The sequence below is a fragment of the Amblyomma maculatum genome, chromosome 1 (assembly GCF_055883805.1).
Source record: "Amblyomma maculatum isolate TAMU_Amacu chromosome 1, ASM5588380v1, whole genome shotgun sequence".
Lineage (NCBI taxonomy): Eukaryota > Metazoa > Arthropoda > Arachnida > Ixodida > Ixodidae > Amblyomma > Amblyomma maculatum.
This window is the reverse complement of record NC_139344.1, coordinates 418,233,451-418,252,460: the sequence shown is the minus strand read 5'-3', so window position 1 is coordinate 418,252,460 and position 19,010 is coordinate 418,233,451. Positions and strand designations below refer to the sequence as shown.

At 46.5% G+C, this 19,010-nt stretch overlaps 1 protein-coding gene across 1 annotated transcript; it reads left to right on the top strand.

The window, feature by feature from the left end:
* Window positions 1–2,094: 2,094 nt before the first annotated feature.
* On the top strand, window positions 2,095–18,138 carry LOC146209180 (uncharacterized). The gene is made up of 9 exons (XM_084587362.1): window positions 2,095–2,124; window positions 2,186–2,296; window positions 10,657–10,709; window positions 11,152–11,217; window positions 13,043–13,075; window positions 14,256–14,369; window positions 15,259–15,300; window positions 16,094–16,180; window positions 17,998–18,138. Exons 2-8 carry the CDS (start codon window positions 2,218–2,220, stop codon window positions 16,124–16,126), a joined length of 420 nt encoding a protein of 139 aa, XP_084443488.1. The 5' UTR covers window positions 2,095–2,124; window positions 2,186–2,217; the 3' UTR covers window positions 16,127–16,180; window positions 17,998–18,138.
* Window positions 18,139–19,010: the final 872 nt, after the last annotated feature.

Genomic DNA, 19,010 nt, shown 5'->3' with positions numbered 1-19,010 from the left:
GCCATTACTGGCATTTGGCAGCGTAAAAAAGGATACGCTTTCATTTCAACAGCGTAGTGCAAGCTAGGTTTAGCCCACGCAAAAGCCGAAAAGGCAAAGCGATCTACGGCAGCCTCTGTTTCGGTCCGAGCGCCCGAGTGCAGCGGTGCAGTAAACACAATATTTGGCCACAACCACCAAATAAATGAGTGTCTTCATTTGTAAGACTACGGCTAGGCACTGACAGCGCATCCTTTAAATGAGCAGACGCCGGCACTGACCGCCCTTTCTGCCGTTTCAGTTGCAATAGCTGCAATCAGCTACAGCAGCTAATGAGCACATGCTAGCGTTTCCAAGCGACTGACCGACCAAGCTCAGATGACATAAACCTTCCTTTACCTAGTTGGGCAACTCCGGAAACTCATGAGTATGCTCTATGGCTTTCGAGCAGGTCCATTGTTCTTGCTGATAACTTTGAAAATGTCACAGTTCCCGTCAATGCACGTCAGGGTGCCTAAAGCTCATATGGCTCCCACATGGTTGAGCCAGATATGACTAAGTCACGGGTGTCCAAGGGTCAAATGGCATGTTTCAGTTATTTTAATGGCGTCTCGACGGAGACAAGCCTGTAAGCATCGATGCCGCCTACGCCGTTATGCTAGTAACGAAATTGCGTTTCGAAACCCAGCTGGTCAGCGTGGCCAATTCCCTGAGGCTAATGGACGCTGGCATCGCATAATAGCTGGGCAAGCAACTTGCGGCGCCCCGCGCCTTGTATTTCTGTGGCTGTCTCTCCATCATATTCATATTTTATACAGCGCTCAGTAGCTTTTCGGCAAGGCGCGCGTGGCTCCAAAATATTTTAAACTCCGAAATATAGTGAACCAGAGCATCAGGTTCAGATGAACAGTTGCTACGAAAATGTTCGTAACTGCGATCAATAGTGCCGGAACTCGGCGCCCTGGCGTCATTTCCAACGCAAGCAGCAACGTTTTCAGCGCGCCTTTGCATCGAATGGGCGGGGTACTTGTTGAGCAAGAGCAAAAGACCCTCCGACCCCTCCCCGAGTAAAATGAGAAGAGGCCTCCTAAGGACCGGATAGTTGGACGGCTCCATGCAAACATTTCATATATATATATATGACGCATTTAATGACGAGGCACTCCAGTATAGTAGCGAAGCCATTGTGTGGAGATCTCAGGGCTTCATTAGCAGCTTCCTGCGCTAGGCTTATATCCTTATTAGGCGCAGGCATAATTATAAGCAGGAAAGTGGAAACGGACAAAGGATTAACGATTGCTTTTGTCCCAAACAATGAAAGAAGCTGACTGCAAAACATTGTTTCGTTTCGCTTGCTGTTGTTTTCAACACGGAGACACTACGCCGAACTCATTCTCGGTGGAATTATCTTTTCTTTTTCTTTTTTTTTTTTTTACAGTACGACAGCTGGTGACAAGCTGTTGTACGGCGAGGCTACTACGATTCACTGCCCACACGCACATTCACTGAAAGCAGGGTTGAGCAATACATTCGATGCAAACGTGCATGCGGAGCTTCTCGTAACAGCGTTTACAGAAAATTCCTTTAAAAAAATACGCAACCTCGCAACCTGAGAGACCGTGTCTGAACAAAGTCGCCAAGAGCGTCCGTGTTCGTATTGGCTTACATCGTTAATGACACCCCGTTTCAAAACGGATGGAGACTGAACTAAGTGTTGTATTTGACGGCACACATGCAAAAACGTATACATTGGAAGACGTGCACGCAGGTTTCGCGCAAACACGTGTGCGTGCACGGTCACACTTAGCGATGCGCAATCGCCTTTTCTTCTCGACCCCATTGCGTGCAGCCCAGGCATAACATTTAACGAGACACCGCTAGCACCGGGAGCCATGATGGCCACGCACTCTCCGAAACAGGCGCGTCGTCAAGGTTACTTCTTTGTTAGAGCGTCCTGTCTCATGTCGTAACATTGCGGAGTGCCTGCAGGGAGGGAAAAATAAAGAGGAAGGAAGAGTGGCGGCATATATAAACCAGCCAAAACGAGTTGGGCGGTTTCTTCGAATAAGTGTCCGCGCAACAACTTCCTCTTGCTTCGGAGCTAGCTTGCTCGTTTACTGCTGCTGCTGTTGGGCCTCTACGCTGGTTAGTGAGCTGGAAAAGCAAACGAATCGTTGAGTGAGTTCTGTCTTCTGTTTCTGCGCAGTTTTCGTTGCCAAATCTGGTCGGAGTCAAGAGATGAAGACTGCCGTGGTGTTTGTGCTGACAGCTTGCCTCCTGGTTGGGGTACATGCCGGCACCCGGACTGACACCCGCCGTACGTATTGATCTCATCTCTTCGAGCTTTTTTTGTGGGTGTGTGTGCGTTTGGCTCCACAATGTGTGCACAACTTGACGACAATAGAGGATGACAGCAGAATGATGAGAGTAGGTAGCAGCTAGTGTTGTGCCCTTACCCAGAAAATTCGGGCAAATTCTAGAAAAAGAGCTCTTGAAGGCGTTTATTTGTTTTCCCATATTGCATAACTGCACCATAACAATCAATATATCTGCAGATTCTCCCTTGATAGGCTTGTAATTTTTTTATTATTCTACTACGGCAGAATTTCTCGTTGTGAGCGCAGGAAAATTTGAGACATTAGCCTTTGCTACGCATACGAAGCTTAGACCATTTCTCTCAGTCGGTTCATAAAAACTGTCACACAACATTCCACAGTTGTCTCACGCTGATTGATGCTCAAAAAGAAATCATTTGTTTTCTATGACAGTTTTAGGTATGCACTCCATGCGAGCGTAGAAAATCTTTAAAATCATTTCTTCCCTACGCATCGGAAGTTGAGACCATTCCCATCATTTTGTGCATAACAGTATGTGCTAAATTATACTGCCGTTGTCTCAAAATTAAATGGTGTTTCTAAGTGCTTCATGGATTCCGATAGTGAAGTTTAAACTCACTCTAATGGTCACATGGGAGGTATGCTACTGCCCACGCAACGTTTGCAAGCATGTAGTCTGGAAAAAAAAAAAAAAAAAAGGGGGGGGGGGGTGATTTGGTATGCATTCCACAGAAAGTTACGCAGTATTCATTAAGAGATTTGCGGTGATCGCTCTGTATTCTAGGTATAAAGGAAATATTCGCCAAGGCCCAGGTCACGCCCATATTTCGGCCCTGCTTCTAAATTTCGCGTGCCGCAGAATGGGCCACAGAACATCTGCTATAAAGCCGGAGAAAAATAAAATTTATTGAAACCTTAGCGTCAATTTGAGCATGATCTCATTATTATTTCCAAACGCGAACAGTAAGAACCGACTCAATTACATTGTCCAGATGACTAAGCCTTCCTTCTATGGCCGCAAGTGCACAAAAAGACTGATATTAAGAAGTATGAGATGAACGCTTCATAGACACTTCTTGCCTTCTTGCATGATGTAGCACACGTGTGCGTCGTGTCACGACGTATACTAAACACTGAAGTGATTGAGCATTCCCGTGGCCATGCATGGTTTCCTGTTTTGCGACTTGATGATTAGCCATTCTTGTAAGCGGCTCCATTCTCCACGTGGCCGCGCTACGCCCTTCTAACTCAGTTATTGCCGTCTACTTAACCGAAACTCAGCGAGTCATGGCCCCTCTAAGTTCATTTTATGGCCATGGATATCCCTGCCCTTCGTTAACCGGGCCTTTTAGCTATAGGAGCGAAGAAAAAACATAGTATGCAGAAACATACTAGTCCTGTTGTCGAAATGTATACGCTCTCGCACATGGGCACTCTTTCGACCTTTGTTCGCTTTGTTTCGCGTTGTAAGAATCCGCACTTTCCTGCCCCCTATCTGAAGTCGTGCTATCGGTGGTACATGGAATTCAAGTTTACGCACACCAAACTCCTGAGTCATCCACAGTTACTTCACGCTATCCATCAATGCAGCAAGCTGCCTGACGACATTGTTTCGCATTAAGTTATCAGATATTTGCTCAAAAATTGAGAATATTTCACGCCATTTCCTAATGTTGACAGACTCATCGCTCACAAGTGATCAGAGCGCTATACTACTATGGTGGTGTTTGTGTGTGCAGGGGGGGGGGGGGGGGGGTGTTCCAGTACGATCCAGAACGCGGCAGCCTCAACACGATAGAGGCATTCGTGTGCTGTGCGATGTCAGAGCACGATAAAGATCCCCAGATGATCGAAATTACTTCGAAACCCTCCACTACGCCTTCCCTTCCTCTCTTTCACCTTTCACTCCCATCTTCCTCTCTTCCCTTAAGGCGCGGTTAGGGTGTCCACAGAAACAAATGTGACCGATACTGCGCCTTTCCCTTCATGTGACCCAATTATTATTGATTGATTGAATGTTCTTTATTGAATGGGAAGGCTCATGGCCATGGATGGGGATAAAGGGGAGTAGACATAATTTTCATTGTTTATTTAGGTCGTCACTCGAATCACATTGCTCTAACCAGGCCACTAAGCGAGCCATACTTGGCAAATATCATCTGTGTGTTTGCATCAGTTTCTAGAAGGGAACGGTAGTTCAGGCGGTAGGGTTCGATCTCGGGGCGTCCAGTAGAAAAAGCAGGGCATTCCCAAAGTAAATGAGATATGCCGCCGCAGGTTAGAGTCGTACAGTGGGGGCACGTAATCATTTTCTCTTTATACTGACGCCAGCGGGCCATAATACGTGGCGTGTAAGCCGCATGGGCGATGAGCTTATTCAAAAAGACTTCTTGACTTCGGGTGAGGTGGGTTCTTCTCGTAAAAGGTGGGTCTGGTGTAGCCACCTGCATGCGATGCTGACTGAGGCTACGAAGACTGGTCCGAGTATAGTGCATAAGGGCAAGAGAAGGGGGAGTTGCCCGCCCAAGGTCGAATAAGGATGAAGCAAGGGGGGTGGGGAAGTAAATGTGGACATCCCACCTGCCAAGGCAGCCGCGGCGTGTGCCGCCGCATTGCCCCCTGATTCGTCCGAGTGACCTGGGGTCCAGTGAATAGCGACAGTTCTGGTCGCGAGTTGGTGGCGTTTAAGGAGGCGCTGTATAGCCGTAGCTGTTGCATCTTGTGAACCCGGAGTAGCGATTTCCTTGTAAGCTTCAAAGGAATCAGTAAGAATACGTAGTGACCCAGTTCCGGTGCAAGGCACTCCTGACAAGGCTCCCCAAATCGCGAGGAGTTCAGCGTGAAGAGGGGTACCCTGAGGTAGATGGCAGGCATAAGCGCCTGAAAGGGAAGGGTTGTCATCGCATACCCAGGCCATAGATGCGAATTCGCTTGTAATGGATGCGTCGGTGTATATGTCAGTCGTATCGGGGATTCGCTCTTGTCGGTGATGGGCAGCTAGGAGCTCCCGGGGAATGACAAAATCGCGGTTTATAGGTCGGCGATGGACGCGTGTGACTACTGGCATCTCCCAAGGGGGAAGTGATGCATATAGGGCTGGTGTTTTGTCGTTACGCTGTTCATCCCAGGCCAGCAGGCGACGCCCCTGGACAGTGTTCTCTAGACGTATTCGATGACGCGTCTGTGACTCGGTAACGATGGTAGTGAGCGGTGGAAGAGCGGCCAAACGCTCAAGTTCGGCTATAGGAGTGTGCTTAGGTAGACCGGTAATAGTGCGTAGTGTAGCGCGATGAAGGCGTTCGACCTTAGCGAAGTCAGCCTTCGACAGTTGGAGGACCGGTGTACCATAGAGGATTTTTCCGACGGCCGCTGCTCTGGCCATCGCACGGCAGGCATGCTGCCGCGCACCGCCGTGCCGGTTGGACAGGCGACGAATAGTATGTAGCAGTGCTGGCCAAAGGCGTTGTAACTGACGAACCCATTTCTGGGGGCTGTTGCAGCTTGATATGGGCAGGCCAAGAATGCGGATTTGCCCATTTGAGGAGGTGATGGTGTTGCCTCCGATGTGAAGATGGATCTGCATACTGGGGTTGGTTTTATGTTTTCCGTCGATACTAATCAATTCTGTTTTATGTGGTGCGAGTTCGAGGCCAATTTTGGTTAGTGTATCTTCAAGACAAAGAAGGGCCGCCTGAAGTTCAGTCTCCATAGAATATTTGTCTACGTAATCCGCTGCCTCAGTCCAGACGGTAATATCATCGGCATATATAGCGAATCTTGCGCTTGTGCTGATTTCCAGATTCTCGGCGACGCGTGTCATGGCCAAGTTGAACAATATGGGTCCGAGAATGGAGCCCTGAGGTACACCCCTATACAAGTAATAGGTTTTGGGCACCCATCCCGGAGCTTTGCCATGTAGCTGAATGGGTCTAGATGTCAAAAAATTGCGGATCCAGATTTGGGCACGATTACTAGGAAAGCGTTTGGCGAGTTCCTCCAGGATAACCTCATGGCGAACATTGTCAAAAGCTTTGTGTATATCGACAGCCAGGAGATAGTCAGGTAGCGTTTTACGATGAGCTCTATTCAGAACTCTTCGCAAAAGCCAAAGGCAGTCATGCGTTCCAAGGTTAGGGCGGAAGCCGGCTTGAGCTGGATGAAATCCAGGACTGACGTATTCAATGTAGTGACTAATCCGGGTATGCAGCAGGCGCTCGATGAGTTTACAGAGATGTGAAGTCAGTGCAATTGGACGCAAATTACTAGGAAGTCGAGGGTTTTTGCCAGGTTTAGGGATAGGAAGAATAAGAGAAAGCTTGAGGTTATCCGGTACCGTTCCGGTCTCCCAGTAAGAATTAATGATGTCGAGAAGGGCATCCTGGGCTGCCGAGTCGAGATTGCTAAGCTCCTGCCAACTAACTCGGTCGTGCCCGGGTGTGGCGCGAGCTCGGCCTCTTCCGAGGGCTGCTTGCAGTTCTCCCTTTGAAAATGGGCGATCCAGGTCTGGATCAGGGTTTCCGACTGGGAAAATGGAAACTGCTGGTGTAGGCATTAGGCTGGCGTGTGGGAAAAAGGTGCGTATAACTTCATCTTCAACATCAGCCGGGTTGCCATTGAGAAGGAGATCGGCGAGAGGTGGTGCCCCGCGTGCCTTGCCATTTAGGCCACGAAAGATGCGCCAAAGTTGTGATAGGCCCGGTACTTGTCCAAGACGGTCGCATGTAGAGTGCCAAGCCTCACTTTGCAGGTGAAGCTGGTATGCCCGGATAAGCTTGAATTGTCGTCGAAGAAGCACGAGATCTTTGTGACGTTTTCCGCGTGTCCGAAAACGTTGCGTGAGGTGATCTGCGCGACGCCAAAGGTTAGCCAGGTGAGCATCCATGCCAACTGTGGAATCGTCACAGGGGATATATTCGAGAGCTTGAGTGCGGGCATCTCGGAGTACAGACAGAAAGGAGTCAATATCCGAGAAGGGGGTCGTAGTATTAGCACGAAACTTGTCCCAGTTGAAAAACGAACGTGTTGTCCGAACGCGAAGACATTTACGATTGAGAGTGAGCAAGATGGGCAAGTGATCACTACCCCAAGAATTAGAAAGGACTTCCCAGCGCCGAAGAAGACGCGGTGATGAGAATGTAAGGTCCAGTGTAGTGTCTGCTTGAGAGGGATGGAGACCGATACGGGTCGGCACGTTAGGTTCGTTGCACAGGGTAAGAAGAGTTTGATCAAGGGCGTCATATAGGTGTTTACCACGTTGGTTAGGCTGAGATGAGCTCCAGGCTGCGTGATGTGCGTTGAAATCTCCGCCAATAAGAATAGGATAAGGGTGTGCTGCGTTTTCAAGGTCAGGGAGCCAGGAACAGGGTTCTGCCATGACGTTACCTGGTCGGAAATAGGCCGATGCTACGACGAAAGGTTTTTGGCCAGGGGGGAAGATTTTTACTGCAACAATCTCACGAGTGGAAGAGCAAAGGGATTGAAGCGAGAGCTGAGTGGAAGGACAATCGTTTCGGATTAAGACGGCCGCCTGTCCCTCTGAACGGCCGTTTTTATGTTGGATAGTAGGTGTCTGGTAAGTGCAGTAACCAGGAATTTTACAAGGACCGCGCGTTTCTTGAAGAAGTATGAAAAGAGGACGGCGCTGAGGCACAAATGTACGAAGGGTAGGACCGTTCTGATTGAAGCTTCTGCAGTTCCATTGAATCCCATGAGCCATATTGCTCATGAAAGGGGCACAGATTTACGGCGCTTACTATCGTCTGTGAGTGTGGTACGTTGGAACTCCTCAAACATAGTCTGCAGATGGCTCTGCATGGAAGTGAGGGCAGCAGTAAGAGTTGCATTAACTTCCTTTCGCAGAGTTTCTTCCAGCTTCTGTGTCTCTTGGGCGCGTTCCTGTCGGATTAGCCCGAGCATGTGGGTATAGGCGGAATCAGACGCTGTGACCGGTTGCGGCCGGCGGGTAGGCGAACGGCTTTTGCGGCCCTTCTGTGAGCGGCTGCGTTGCGGAGTCTGGGAACGAGTTCGGGTGTCCATTGTTATCTTGTCCTTAGTTATCATCTCCCGGAGACGCTGATTTTCCTGGCGTAGTTCAGATATTTCTGCTCTGAGGCTCTCAATGACCTCGGCTAAACCTGGAGAAGAGGTCTTTTCAGCATATGATACATGTTTGGAGACAGTATGTGAGGATGTCACCTGATGCGTATTCGGATCATCCGACTCCTTAGGTGCCGATTTGTCGACAGGCTTTGCATAAGCTCGAGCCGGGCACTGGGCACTCAGGGCGATATGCGTGGAAGCGCCGCAGGCTACGCAATGAGGAAACTGCTTGCAGCCGGGGTCCTCAGGGTGAGGGTTCTTACCGCAATCCCGACAAACGGCGGGAAACGAGCAGTATTTGGCTACATGGCCGATGCGGTGACAGTTATAACATGCGACTGGGCGCGGGCGGTATTCACGGATTCGTGTAATCTCGTAGTCGAATACTAGCCGAGAAGGTAATGCGTCTGATGCGAAGGTCAGAAGTAGCAAATTTGTCTTGCCGAGCATGCGTATGTCTGTGATTTCAGCTGTCTCGCAGCGCAGATGTGCCATGATATAGTCCATCGTGAGGCCTTCTCTAATTCTGATCACACCTCGCGTGCTGCCAACCGCAGGCTGCTTCAGTGGGGACGTGTCCACATCGAACGCTTGGACAGAATCCCGCGTTCGCGCGATTAAACGGGTCAATGTACACAGCTTCTTGAAATGCTCAGCGTCCCTGACAGTTATGCGGATGCAGTTAGCAGCAGAATCAAAGCGGAGAATGGCCATATCCGAAAAATACTGAGACGGAGCGCTTTGCTCTATTGCGTTGGTAATAGCCTGTTTCGGGATGTTTGTGACATGCACTTTGTTAAGTGGCCTGATCAGAACAGTGAAATGAGGACGACTCACCCGTTCTGTGTGCAGACGTTGCGGGGACACTTGACGCTTGCGATAGGTTGAAGTCATGCTGCATCCTGTAGTTGTCTTAACCTGAGCAGGAGGGATTGCAGAGACAGTCACAGCTGCGGCATCCATTTCCTCGTGCACTGTCGGCAATAGCGGGTAATCAACGCTCCCTGTAGCTTGTGGCGTTTGTGGCGTCGGAGGCACCGTTCGGCTGGATGCGAAGTACGGCGCCGCGTCCATCTTTTCATGCCCCGCCGGTAAGAGCGGGTAATCACAACTTCTCGTAACTTGGCTTGACTGTGGGGTTGTAGTCGGTGTAACCTGTGGCGTTTGTGGTGTCGGAGTCAGGGTTTGGCTGGATACGTAGTATGGCGCAGCATCCATCTGCTCGTGACCCGCCGGTAATGGCGGATAATCGGAACGCCTTGTAACTTGGCTTGACTGTGGGGTCGTAGTCGGTGGTTGGCACGGAGTGAAGGTCGCCGGGCGTAAAATTTTGAAGGTCACATCTTCCGGATGCGCTGTGGCGGCAGCGCCGCCCGGCTGTGGCCCGGGAGCAGCCGTGGTCGTGGTGGGCCCTGAGGGCGTCAATTAGGCTTAGCCCGTCAGAAACGCTAGTCCTTGAAAGCTTCGAATTGAATAGCGAGCCGAAAATAAAATTGTTGCAAACAGGTGCCGAACACCTTCACTGACCGTTTCGAGTGGGTTCAGGCCATATCGGGTCTAAAATCCACATACACAATTCGAAAAACACGGAGCCGAGGTGAACCGCGTCAGCTCGCTCTCAAGGCGGATTAGCGATGTCCCAATTATTATTATTCTAAATTTTGATGGTTGTGATGAACCACAGTTTCAGGTTGTTCATCCATTTAAGTTGCGCTTTTGTATTTGTATTTTGAGCGTAAAATGTTAACTTTTGCTTTCTTTGTAACTGGTTCGACCGTTACGTACTGCCCGAAAATGGCGTTTAGGGTACGTGAATAAAACATTCAGTGGTGATCAATCACACTTGTGCGGAGTAAACGCGATGACATTTTTCTGTATCCTCCCCTCGTTTCTTTTATCGATCTGCAGCTTAGCGCAAGTGCTCTATTTGTGAATTGACTAAGCCTCTCTCATCACTATATCCCGATCACGATCACTTACCGCTGAATTATCATTACCAGTTGTATGGTCTGTGCTTCATTGTAGCAAGATTTTCGCTAGATATGGTGTTGCGTTATAGCCTCATTGCAGCCGCAGTTTTTTTTATAGCCGGTGGCTGATTATCATCTCGAGGCTTAAAAGAACGAAGACGCCGCTGACTCCTGACAGCTTTTGTTTCTACGGGCCTCCTAGTCTTTCTCTTTGCTTTACCTTAAACTGCCGTCTTCCTCACGGTGTAACGCTGCGGTCTGTTATTTCACAGGTGCAGAGTTTGACCGATGGCGACAGTGTATGGTGGACAAGCTGCCTACTGACGTAAGCCTATCAAACTTCACCCGCGTCAAGTACTTAACCCCAGTTGACAGGCAACATAGACAGAGGTTAACACTAAGAAACACATTAAAACCGCCGTATCATGCTTAGAATCTACACTTAGCAAGCCTGTACATTAACTTGCTGACTATTAGCACCGCAATCCTTGCCATTCGTTCGGTGAGGCAGTCATCTTTGCAGGAGTGCAACGATAAAGCCTGCTATTCTTGTTGGCCTTCCACCTTACATCGATACGCATGAATTAAAGGATAAAATGAAGATGCAACACATGGTAAGGCAGGGACACCAAATGATGTTTAAACATGTGTATTACACCGGGCAACAAAACATCAAGTCATAATGCTTGAAGCAGTCATCTGAACTGATCTATGGTGCTCCTGATTAACGCCATACTTCTGTTTTTTTTTTTTGTTGTTTTTTTCAGAAAGCGCCTGTGTTTGATGACTGCCAAAGCAGAGCTTCCGGAACTGAGATGCGCAAGTTTAGAGAGGTGACGAAACCATTTGCACTCCTCCAACTTCCTTTAATACTTTCCACCAAGGTCCTCGTTAGCAAAGCATTTCTGCTTGCCGCCCAGGCATCGATAACAAGAGTCCTAAGATTCCACTGAATTTTATTTAATATGTCTATATTATTGAAGTAACTCTTTTTTTTTTTTTCGATCTCTAGCGGGCCATTAAACGACCGCATTATTAAACCGCAGGCGTACCTACTGCTTACGCGGAACAACGGTTCAGCCTCGAGGCATAAAGAAGAAATTGCAAGCCGCAATTTTCGGACTGCAGTTAGCATGGCTCAATTGTGCTTGAGAGAAAAATAGCAGATTGTCTGCACCTGCTACTCACTCGAAGTGCAACGCCTCGAAGAATGTGTCAACTGCGCTATAGACAGAAACGCGCAGTGCAGTGAACAATTTTATCTTAGTCTGCGACTCGTTTGTTAAATTTTTCTCGATATTCCTACTTGAGATCCAAAACTGCAAGGAGCTCATGCATTATATAGGTTAGTATGTAAACATGACGAAGGTATGTAACCCGATTTTGTAGATATCTATAGTTTCATATAGCTGCAACCTTGCAGACAGCAAGAGCATGGCAGGTACCTTAATTTGAATAACATTTTATGTGGGCACTACAAAACTTGGCTCTTCAATTTCCAATGTCGTCGATACTTATGCTGCCACTATGGTTAAAATGACTCCGAAATAAGGAAAACTTAATGACTAGTCATTTTTCAATGTACATTATTTTAACCGGAGAAAATGACCTTAAAGAAATATTGGCCAACACGCGCAACATATCTAGTGGCCTAAACTTATTACATGTGTCAACTTTGACACCATTAGCATAGGCTGTGCCATTATGTGTTAACTGCCACAAGAGTATTTTATGCTTCTTTCCTATTCAATGCCAAAACCTGCTGAAAAACAATCTCTTACTGTGGTTACGCTTTTCTTGGGAGTTGTGAAGCAACAAAGGCAATGTAAAGGCGAGTTCGATCACGTCAATTGTGACATTTTTTTACATTTTTGGTGAAGGAAAAGGATGAAAAGTTGCAGATTGCATTATATAAGTTTCCATGAGTTGGAAGCATCTCAACTATTGCGGGGAACATCGCATAGTAAAACATCCTCATTTCTACATACCAGTTGTGTCTCCCAAACGTGTTGAACTCTGTGATTGCACCGCTTCTGATATGTCGCCCGAAAGGTCAGACAAATCGAATCCAAAATCCCAACCCACAACATTGATAATCGTAGCGCATTAATCTGAAATAGTCTGAAATAGTCATTTGAAATGCAGCGAAATATTGTAGCCATTTGAGTAGACGTTCCTAATACAATGCGCAGTTATTTTAGAGTGGGCTTCTGTCAGCCTGATATGACCGAAGCTAAAAGGCGCATTTAATTATTGAAGCTCAGGAAGCATTCACATGAATGGCCTTGTTTTGCTCAGTCGAACATGTTCCTCTTGATCCAACAAGCGGATAGTGTTTTCATGTTGTCTTCGCTACTTATCTCCCTGTAATCTTCAGTTTTTCTAGTATGCGTGTTCACCGCATGCTTAATCCGTATCCTGCTGAAGGGTTAAGGCAATTTTTTTTCGTGCGCTGTTCGTATGAGCCAACTTGTTTGCGGTCTTTGCATTTTTTTCCTGTGTGGGCTTTATCAGCCCTTTCGGTCCTGCAAATAACGTTGCGATATTCGTTTATGACAAGTGATCTGTGTCTTCTTAAGACCTGCACCCCGTGCCAAGCACCAAGTACAGTGAACACTCTGTTCATCTTTTTTTCGTACCACGCGTTGTCTCTTTCAGGGCCTGCAATGCGTTCTGGGCAGCTACCAGCTCGTAAGTTCGTTATTTGACCTAAATTTTACCCTTTCTTTTATCCTCAGTTGAAAACGCCGGAAAATCTTTGCAGTCAAACAGTTCACTTCCATAACAGGTGGGACAGGGAGCTTGCTTTATGTGCTTGTCGACTCGAGTAAAACACTCTAAACACAATGTCAATGTGCTGTGTCGCATTGTCGCCTCTCATTTGTTTATCCTTTGTTTGTGTTGCTACTTTCCTGCTGAAAATTTTACCACCAATCAGGGACAGGTTCATTTAGCTGCTCACTCATAAAACCCGCTGCCCGGTCTCAATAGTCACCGTGACTAGTGAACTCAAGATTCGAACAAGTGATCTCAAAGCGAAAGCATGCAGCTGTGAAGGGTGTGCACCTGTGCCCAATATTCACAATTATTACAAAGATGTTGAACAACACATGCACGTTCTATTACTGTATAGCGCTAGATGTTTGTAAAATGCTGGATTGAAACATTTGCTGAGTACAACGCCATCTCAGCATGCCGTATACATCCTCGACTGCTGAACCCAAGAACGCCGTGTCAAATCCCGGTAACGGCGGCCACTTTTCGATGGGGGCGAAACGCAAGGCGTCCGTGTTCTATGCGATGTTAGTGCACGTTAACGAACCCCAGATTATCCAAATTCCCGGAGCCCTGCACTATTACGTCTCTCATAGCCTGAGAGGCTTCGGGACGTTAAATCGTCTCCTCTCTTGCGACGGAGGACTATACGCCTCATTCGTAGTCGAGCGCCCTAACCACTGCACCACCCCGGCGGAGTTATGGAGAAACTTTTTTTTCTGATGATTGACAGGTTAAGCGGACACTTTCTATCTACATTTCTTACGGACACCACTCGTTAGCTGTTAAGTGTTTTCACATTAATACGGAAGCCGTCCTTCTGTCCTTTTTTATCTTTCCCAAAAGGAACGCCGGTCGATTCCGCACCAAGTAGCCCATAATTTTCTCGTGTGCTTACATTAATGGTGCATAAACTTGGGAAGCATGTGAGATATTTATGATCCCTCATAACCATTATATGAACTTAGAGGACGACGCCGATAGCAGCGAACACGGGACGAAGCGGCTCGCTGTGCACTACATTCGCATCCTGTAAACAGCTGCATGGTTCGGATCGCTATTTCTGCGTACATCTTTTGTGTATGTTTGCTTCCAGGTGAACGGGAACAACGTGAACTTGGCCCAGATGACTCAGGTGGCTCCAACCATCCAAAAGGAGGACCTGAAAAAGGCCTTTGAAGAGTGTCCCAAGGATGACGGCAACAGAAGAGTAAGTGACCATAACAAACAGCGGTAGATGCTCAGAGTGGGCTCAATGTTAAAGGTAAAGCTTTTTTTATCCACTGGTCAGTAAATGTAGCACACAAAAATTAGAAGAGCGCGAATTTTTTTTTCCTGAGTAGTCTTCCTCCGGACGTAATGCAGCGTTAATAGAGACACTCGGGACAAATTAAAGGTGGGGGCTTTTACAAGTTACAGAAAACAGTGAAAGTAAGCTTCCGTTACTGTGTTGCCTCATTAGATAAGTAATTAGTTAGTTAGCTGTTATTTGTTATTTAGGTAGTCATTCAGTTGATGTTAATTTGTTTGTTTGTTTGTCTGTTTGTCTGTTTCTCTGTTTGTTTGATTGTGTGTGTGTTTGTTTGTTTGTTTGTTTGTTTATTTATTTGTTTGTTTGTTTGTTTGTTTGTTTGTTTGTTTGTTTGTTTGTTTTTTGTTTGTTTGTTTGTTTGTTTGTAGGCCACCTCACAGGTTTGACCTGTCCTCCAAGGCCGCATTTTAATATAATGGAGGCAGAATGCAAAGGCGCCTCTGTGTCGTGCGATGTTCCCACTCACTGCCCAGTCCCAGTTTATCTAAGTTAGTTCAGGACCTTCTGCAACGTTCCTTTTATATTGTACATTATATATCGTTTCGAGACTTCCAAACGCTACAATTGTTTTGGTTGTTTGCTAGTGCGGCCTTATGTAAGTGAAGGAGGGAGGATTTTAAATGTCACTTTCCAGAACGTTACTTTGTATCAAAGCTGTCATACATAAGTCGAGATTAAATGTAGTTTTAATCCCTGTTATGTGTGCCTAAAAATTTCAAAACAACTTCAGTGAGTTGTTTTTTTGTCAGTATAAATACGCCGCTGTATTTTTTTTTTTCTTTTACAGGTTGCAAAGGCTGTCAAGTGCGTCATCGACCACCTTGAAAACGTGAGTGTCGTTTTATCTATTCAGAAGCCATTTCAAGCGCCGGAATCATTTCTGCAGAAACGTTATTAGCGCTTCAGCGAAAGGTGTTCTTTACGACCATACGCTGAGTCAGAAAAAATACGCATTCTGAATTATTTAGTATTTGCTTAAACAAAAACATACATAAGCAACCTGATGAGACTCATAAACAGCTCCTAAAAGGGAAGGGCATATCCCAGCAGTGTTCCGAAGTTTTCCGGACAAACGATAACCTCCGAAAGGCTGTGCCATTTGTCTTCTTGTTAGCCAGTTCAATTCAACGCATAAAATAATTTTCGAGCCATCCCATCACATGCTTGAGAGCTCATATTTCTGCTATGTTCATTCGCTGTGGTGTCTACTCACTACCCAACTAACCCTTAGATAAACGGCGTGGCACTGTAGAGCCGCGCGATGACATTTTCCACCTCCCCCTTAGGTTACTTTGTAACAGAACGGTCATTCCGGTGGTACTGATGCTGAATATGCTTTATCTGGGAGTCAATTATTTTGGAAGATAATCCACAGCCAACGGGACATGCAGAGGGCCAGAAAGAAGGCACTGCTAGCGCTGACGAAAAGCGTTGTGTACCGGGAAGGGTGCGTCTGAGTACGCAGCGGACAAATGCCGCAAAATTTCGGCTGTCAAAGGAACCAGTTGCACGTGTACAGAGTCGGATCAGTCATCTTCGCAGTACTATGAGGCACAGGCCGAACTTCTTTCAACTTTGTTTCTTATCTTCATCAACTTTGCTTTTCCCTTCTATACTCGCAGACCTGCCCTGTACCTTCCGGCGCGCAGAACTAAATGCTGCTGTCACTGATGAAGTAGTTCTTCCCCATGGATGTTCAACTAGTGGTGGTAAGCCTGACACATATTACTTTTCACTCCCAACTTTATTAAAGAAATACCCAAAGAAATATATTGTCACGAAATGTGGTAATAACGACACAAATACCACACTTTAAAGCATGTAGCACCGCTAATGATCTGTATTACGAAGTAGAGGCATACGACAGAGCAATTGCAAGAGGACGCAGTGGCTTTGGCGCGAGATGCTGATTGCCCTGCTGAATGTGGTTGGTTTTGTCAGTTGAAACCTTGGCTCTTGTGAATGAATTTGCGCATCCTCTGGTATGTATCACAAAATACTCGAAAGTTAAACGTATCCAGAGGTATGCGAATTATGCTCTAAAAAAGTGGGGCCTTAAAGATCGCGAACAATACGGTAAGAGTTACGCAACCTTAAAAGGCTTTTGTTTTTTTTTGCAGTGCCATTTATTTCGATAATTGGCCTACAAGGAAAGTATTTCCTGTGTACCGAGTCCAAGTTCAAGAGGTCCGACATTAGTCTTCGCAGGCAGAAGGTGTTAAGTGCTATAGTAAAGACAGTAACTTGACTTTTTCAGCGTTTTATGCCTTCCACGTTTGTGTCATTTTGTGCAATAAATGTACCCCATTTTAGACTTCATTCAATCAAAGCATTTCATTACTGTTGAAAATCAAACTAGCGCACTTCAAAACAAGGACACAGAGAGAGAACGACAACACAGCGCTGTGTTGTCGTTCTCTCTCTGTGTCCTTGTTTTGAAGTGCGCTAGTTTGATTTTCAACATGAATTACCAACTAGCCCGTTCTTCCACCCTTGCAAGTTACATTTCATTACTCTTCCATCCTCAGCGTTTGCGATTGGCAAGTCAAGTCCCTAACCATTCAGAACATGATCAATCACGGATCAATCGCGACATGACGCTGGCAATTGCGCATTTTAACACAATAGCACTAAACGCTCCATTCGGTAAAAAATTCGGCGTTGTACGCGCTGCTTGCGAAACATCAAGGGCGTGGCTTTGGCAGGTGGTAGCTGGCAGGCGACATGACCGGGTGATGATTGGAAGGCAGGTTGTGTGACGCACGAGGCCACGTGACATGATAGGTGCAGTCAGCTGGGGCGTTTCATCTGAGATGGGATGGTGAGATGAGAAACGAATCATCCAGGACTCTTGGACGAAGAGCAAGACACGCTACTCACACGCCACGCAGGCGGGTCTGTGAAGCGAGGATTTATTTGTATTTGTATCGGATAATCCTTCACTTAAGTGGGTTTTTACAGCTGCATGATAATTAATATGAGCGGGATAAGAGAGGTGCATATTAGCTTATTACGAATGAGGCGGATGCCAAGATGCATGTACACGAAGGAGGATCTGCAATAACCCGCAGACGGGAGCCAACAAAACTATCGTGTCCTACCCTCCAAGGCGGTGCTCAACTGTCATCAAAAGTTTATCTCTACTCACGTTTGCGGTGGATTTGCAAAACTATTATCTGTTTCTCTTCAAAGATGTCGGCCAACGGGCCGCAAAACTGTAGCATAATCATGACATTGAGAGTCGCTGAGGGTTTAAAAAAAATCATAAACGAATTGCAAGGGTGGGTATACGGACCTTGAATATATCATAAGCTCGTCGTGATAATTAAAAAGATGATATGCATGCGATATTTCCGTTCGGATAAAGGTGGACATTTTCAAAGAACGTGAACTGCGATGTGATGAGTGCTCACCAAATTGGAAAAAAAAAAAAAAACGGTGGTGCGTGTAACGGCACAAGACTGCGATTCTCGGTGCGTCTGGTAACAGTACTCTTGTTCAGCTTTTTTGTTTGTTTGTTTTTCAGATCAGTAAACAACATCTTGTCAAGAGGCTTGAGATGAAAAAGGCGAAAGTCAAGTTTCACATCACCCGTGCCGACATCCTTGGCCACCAAGAAGAGACATTTCATATACGAGCAGAAATATACCATTCTTCAGCCTTTCCATTCCCCAAAACTGCCGCTTCTTGCTGCCCGTTTACCTGCGAGGGGAGGGCTGGGCAATATTATTTTTTTCTTTTCTACTTGCCCACACTAATTTCTGTCTCTTACCATCACTCTATGCATGTCCGCCTTTATAATATGCGTATTTGCAATATTCGTGGAATCTTTTTATCGTTGTTATATATTTGCAATTTTATAATTGGAGGAACAAAAGGGTACAGATTCACATTCACTTTATATATTCCTGATCAAGGAGTGCAGAGTTTAATGATCGCTATCACCATCATCCGGCAGAAATCTGCTGCGTTATAAAGACCGCATTGTTTTTTTGTTGTTGTTTTTTCACTATGCGTGAACCCAGGCTTGTCCAAGCAGTAGCCTTCATATCTCAGCACAGCTCAAGACATCATCTCTCCACGTACCTCCCTTCCCCCATTATTACGTTTGTTCGTTCTCTTCGCTTACTTGCCCACTTCGTCATCCTCAGAGGCCGCTAGTTATTGCTCTTAACAAGAGCAAGAGCGTTCTCAATAGCCAACATTCAAGGTCTTAAAGTCCTCTTCGACTGACCATGTTACTTAGCAATAACATGGCTTTCACACACTGCCCCAAACTGATACTACCTTCAGATTAAATCAGGACAAGTCTATAGCCAGTCGCTGTCACACAGTGTTATGAGACGTAGTCTAGGGCGCAGTTTCCCACAGGGAAGAGCAAGAGCCTTAGGGAATGTATTTCAATGAAAACGGAGTATGCGGCACATAGTTATTGAAAAACATTTTCAGATTGGCGCCTATGAAGGGCCCTATTCTGTAAATTATTCCAAGCAGTTTTATTAACATTATCAAATGCATCAAACTCAGGCAAGCGTGAAC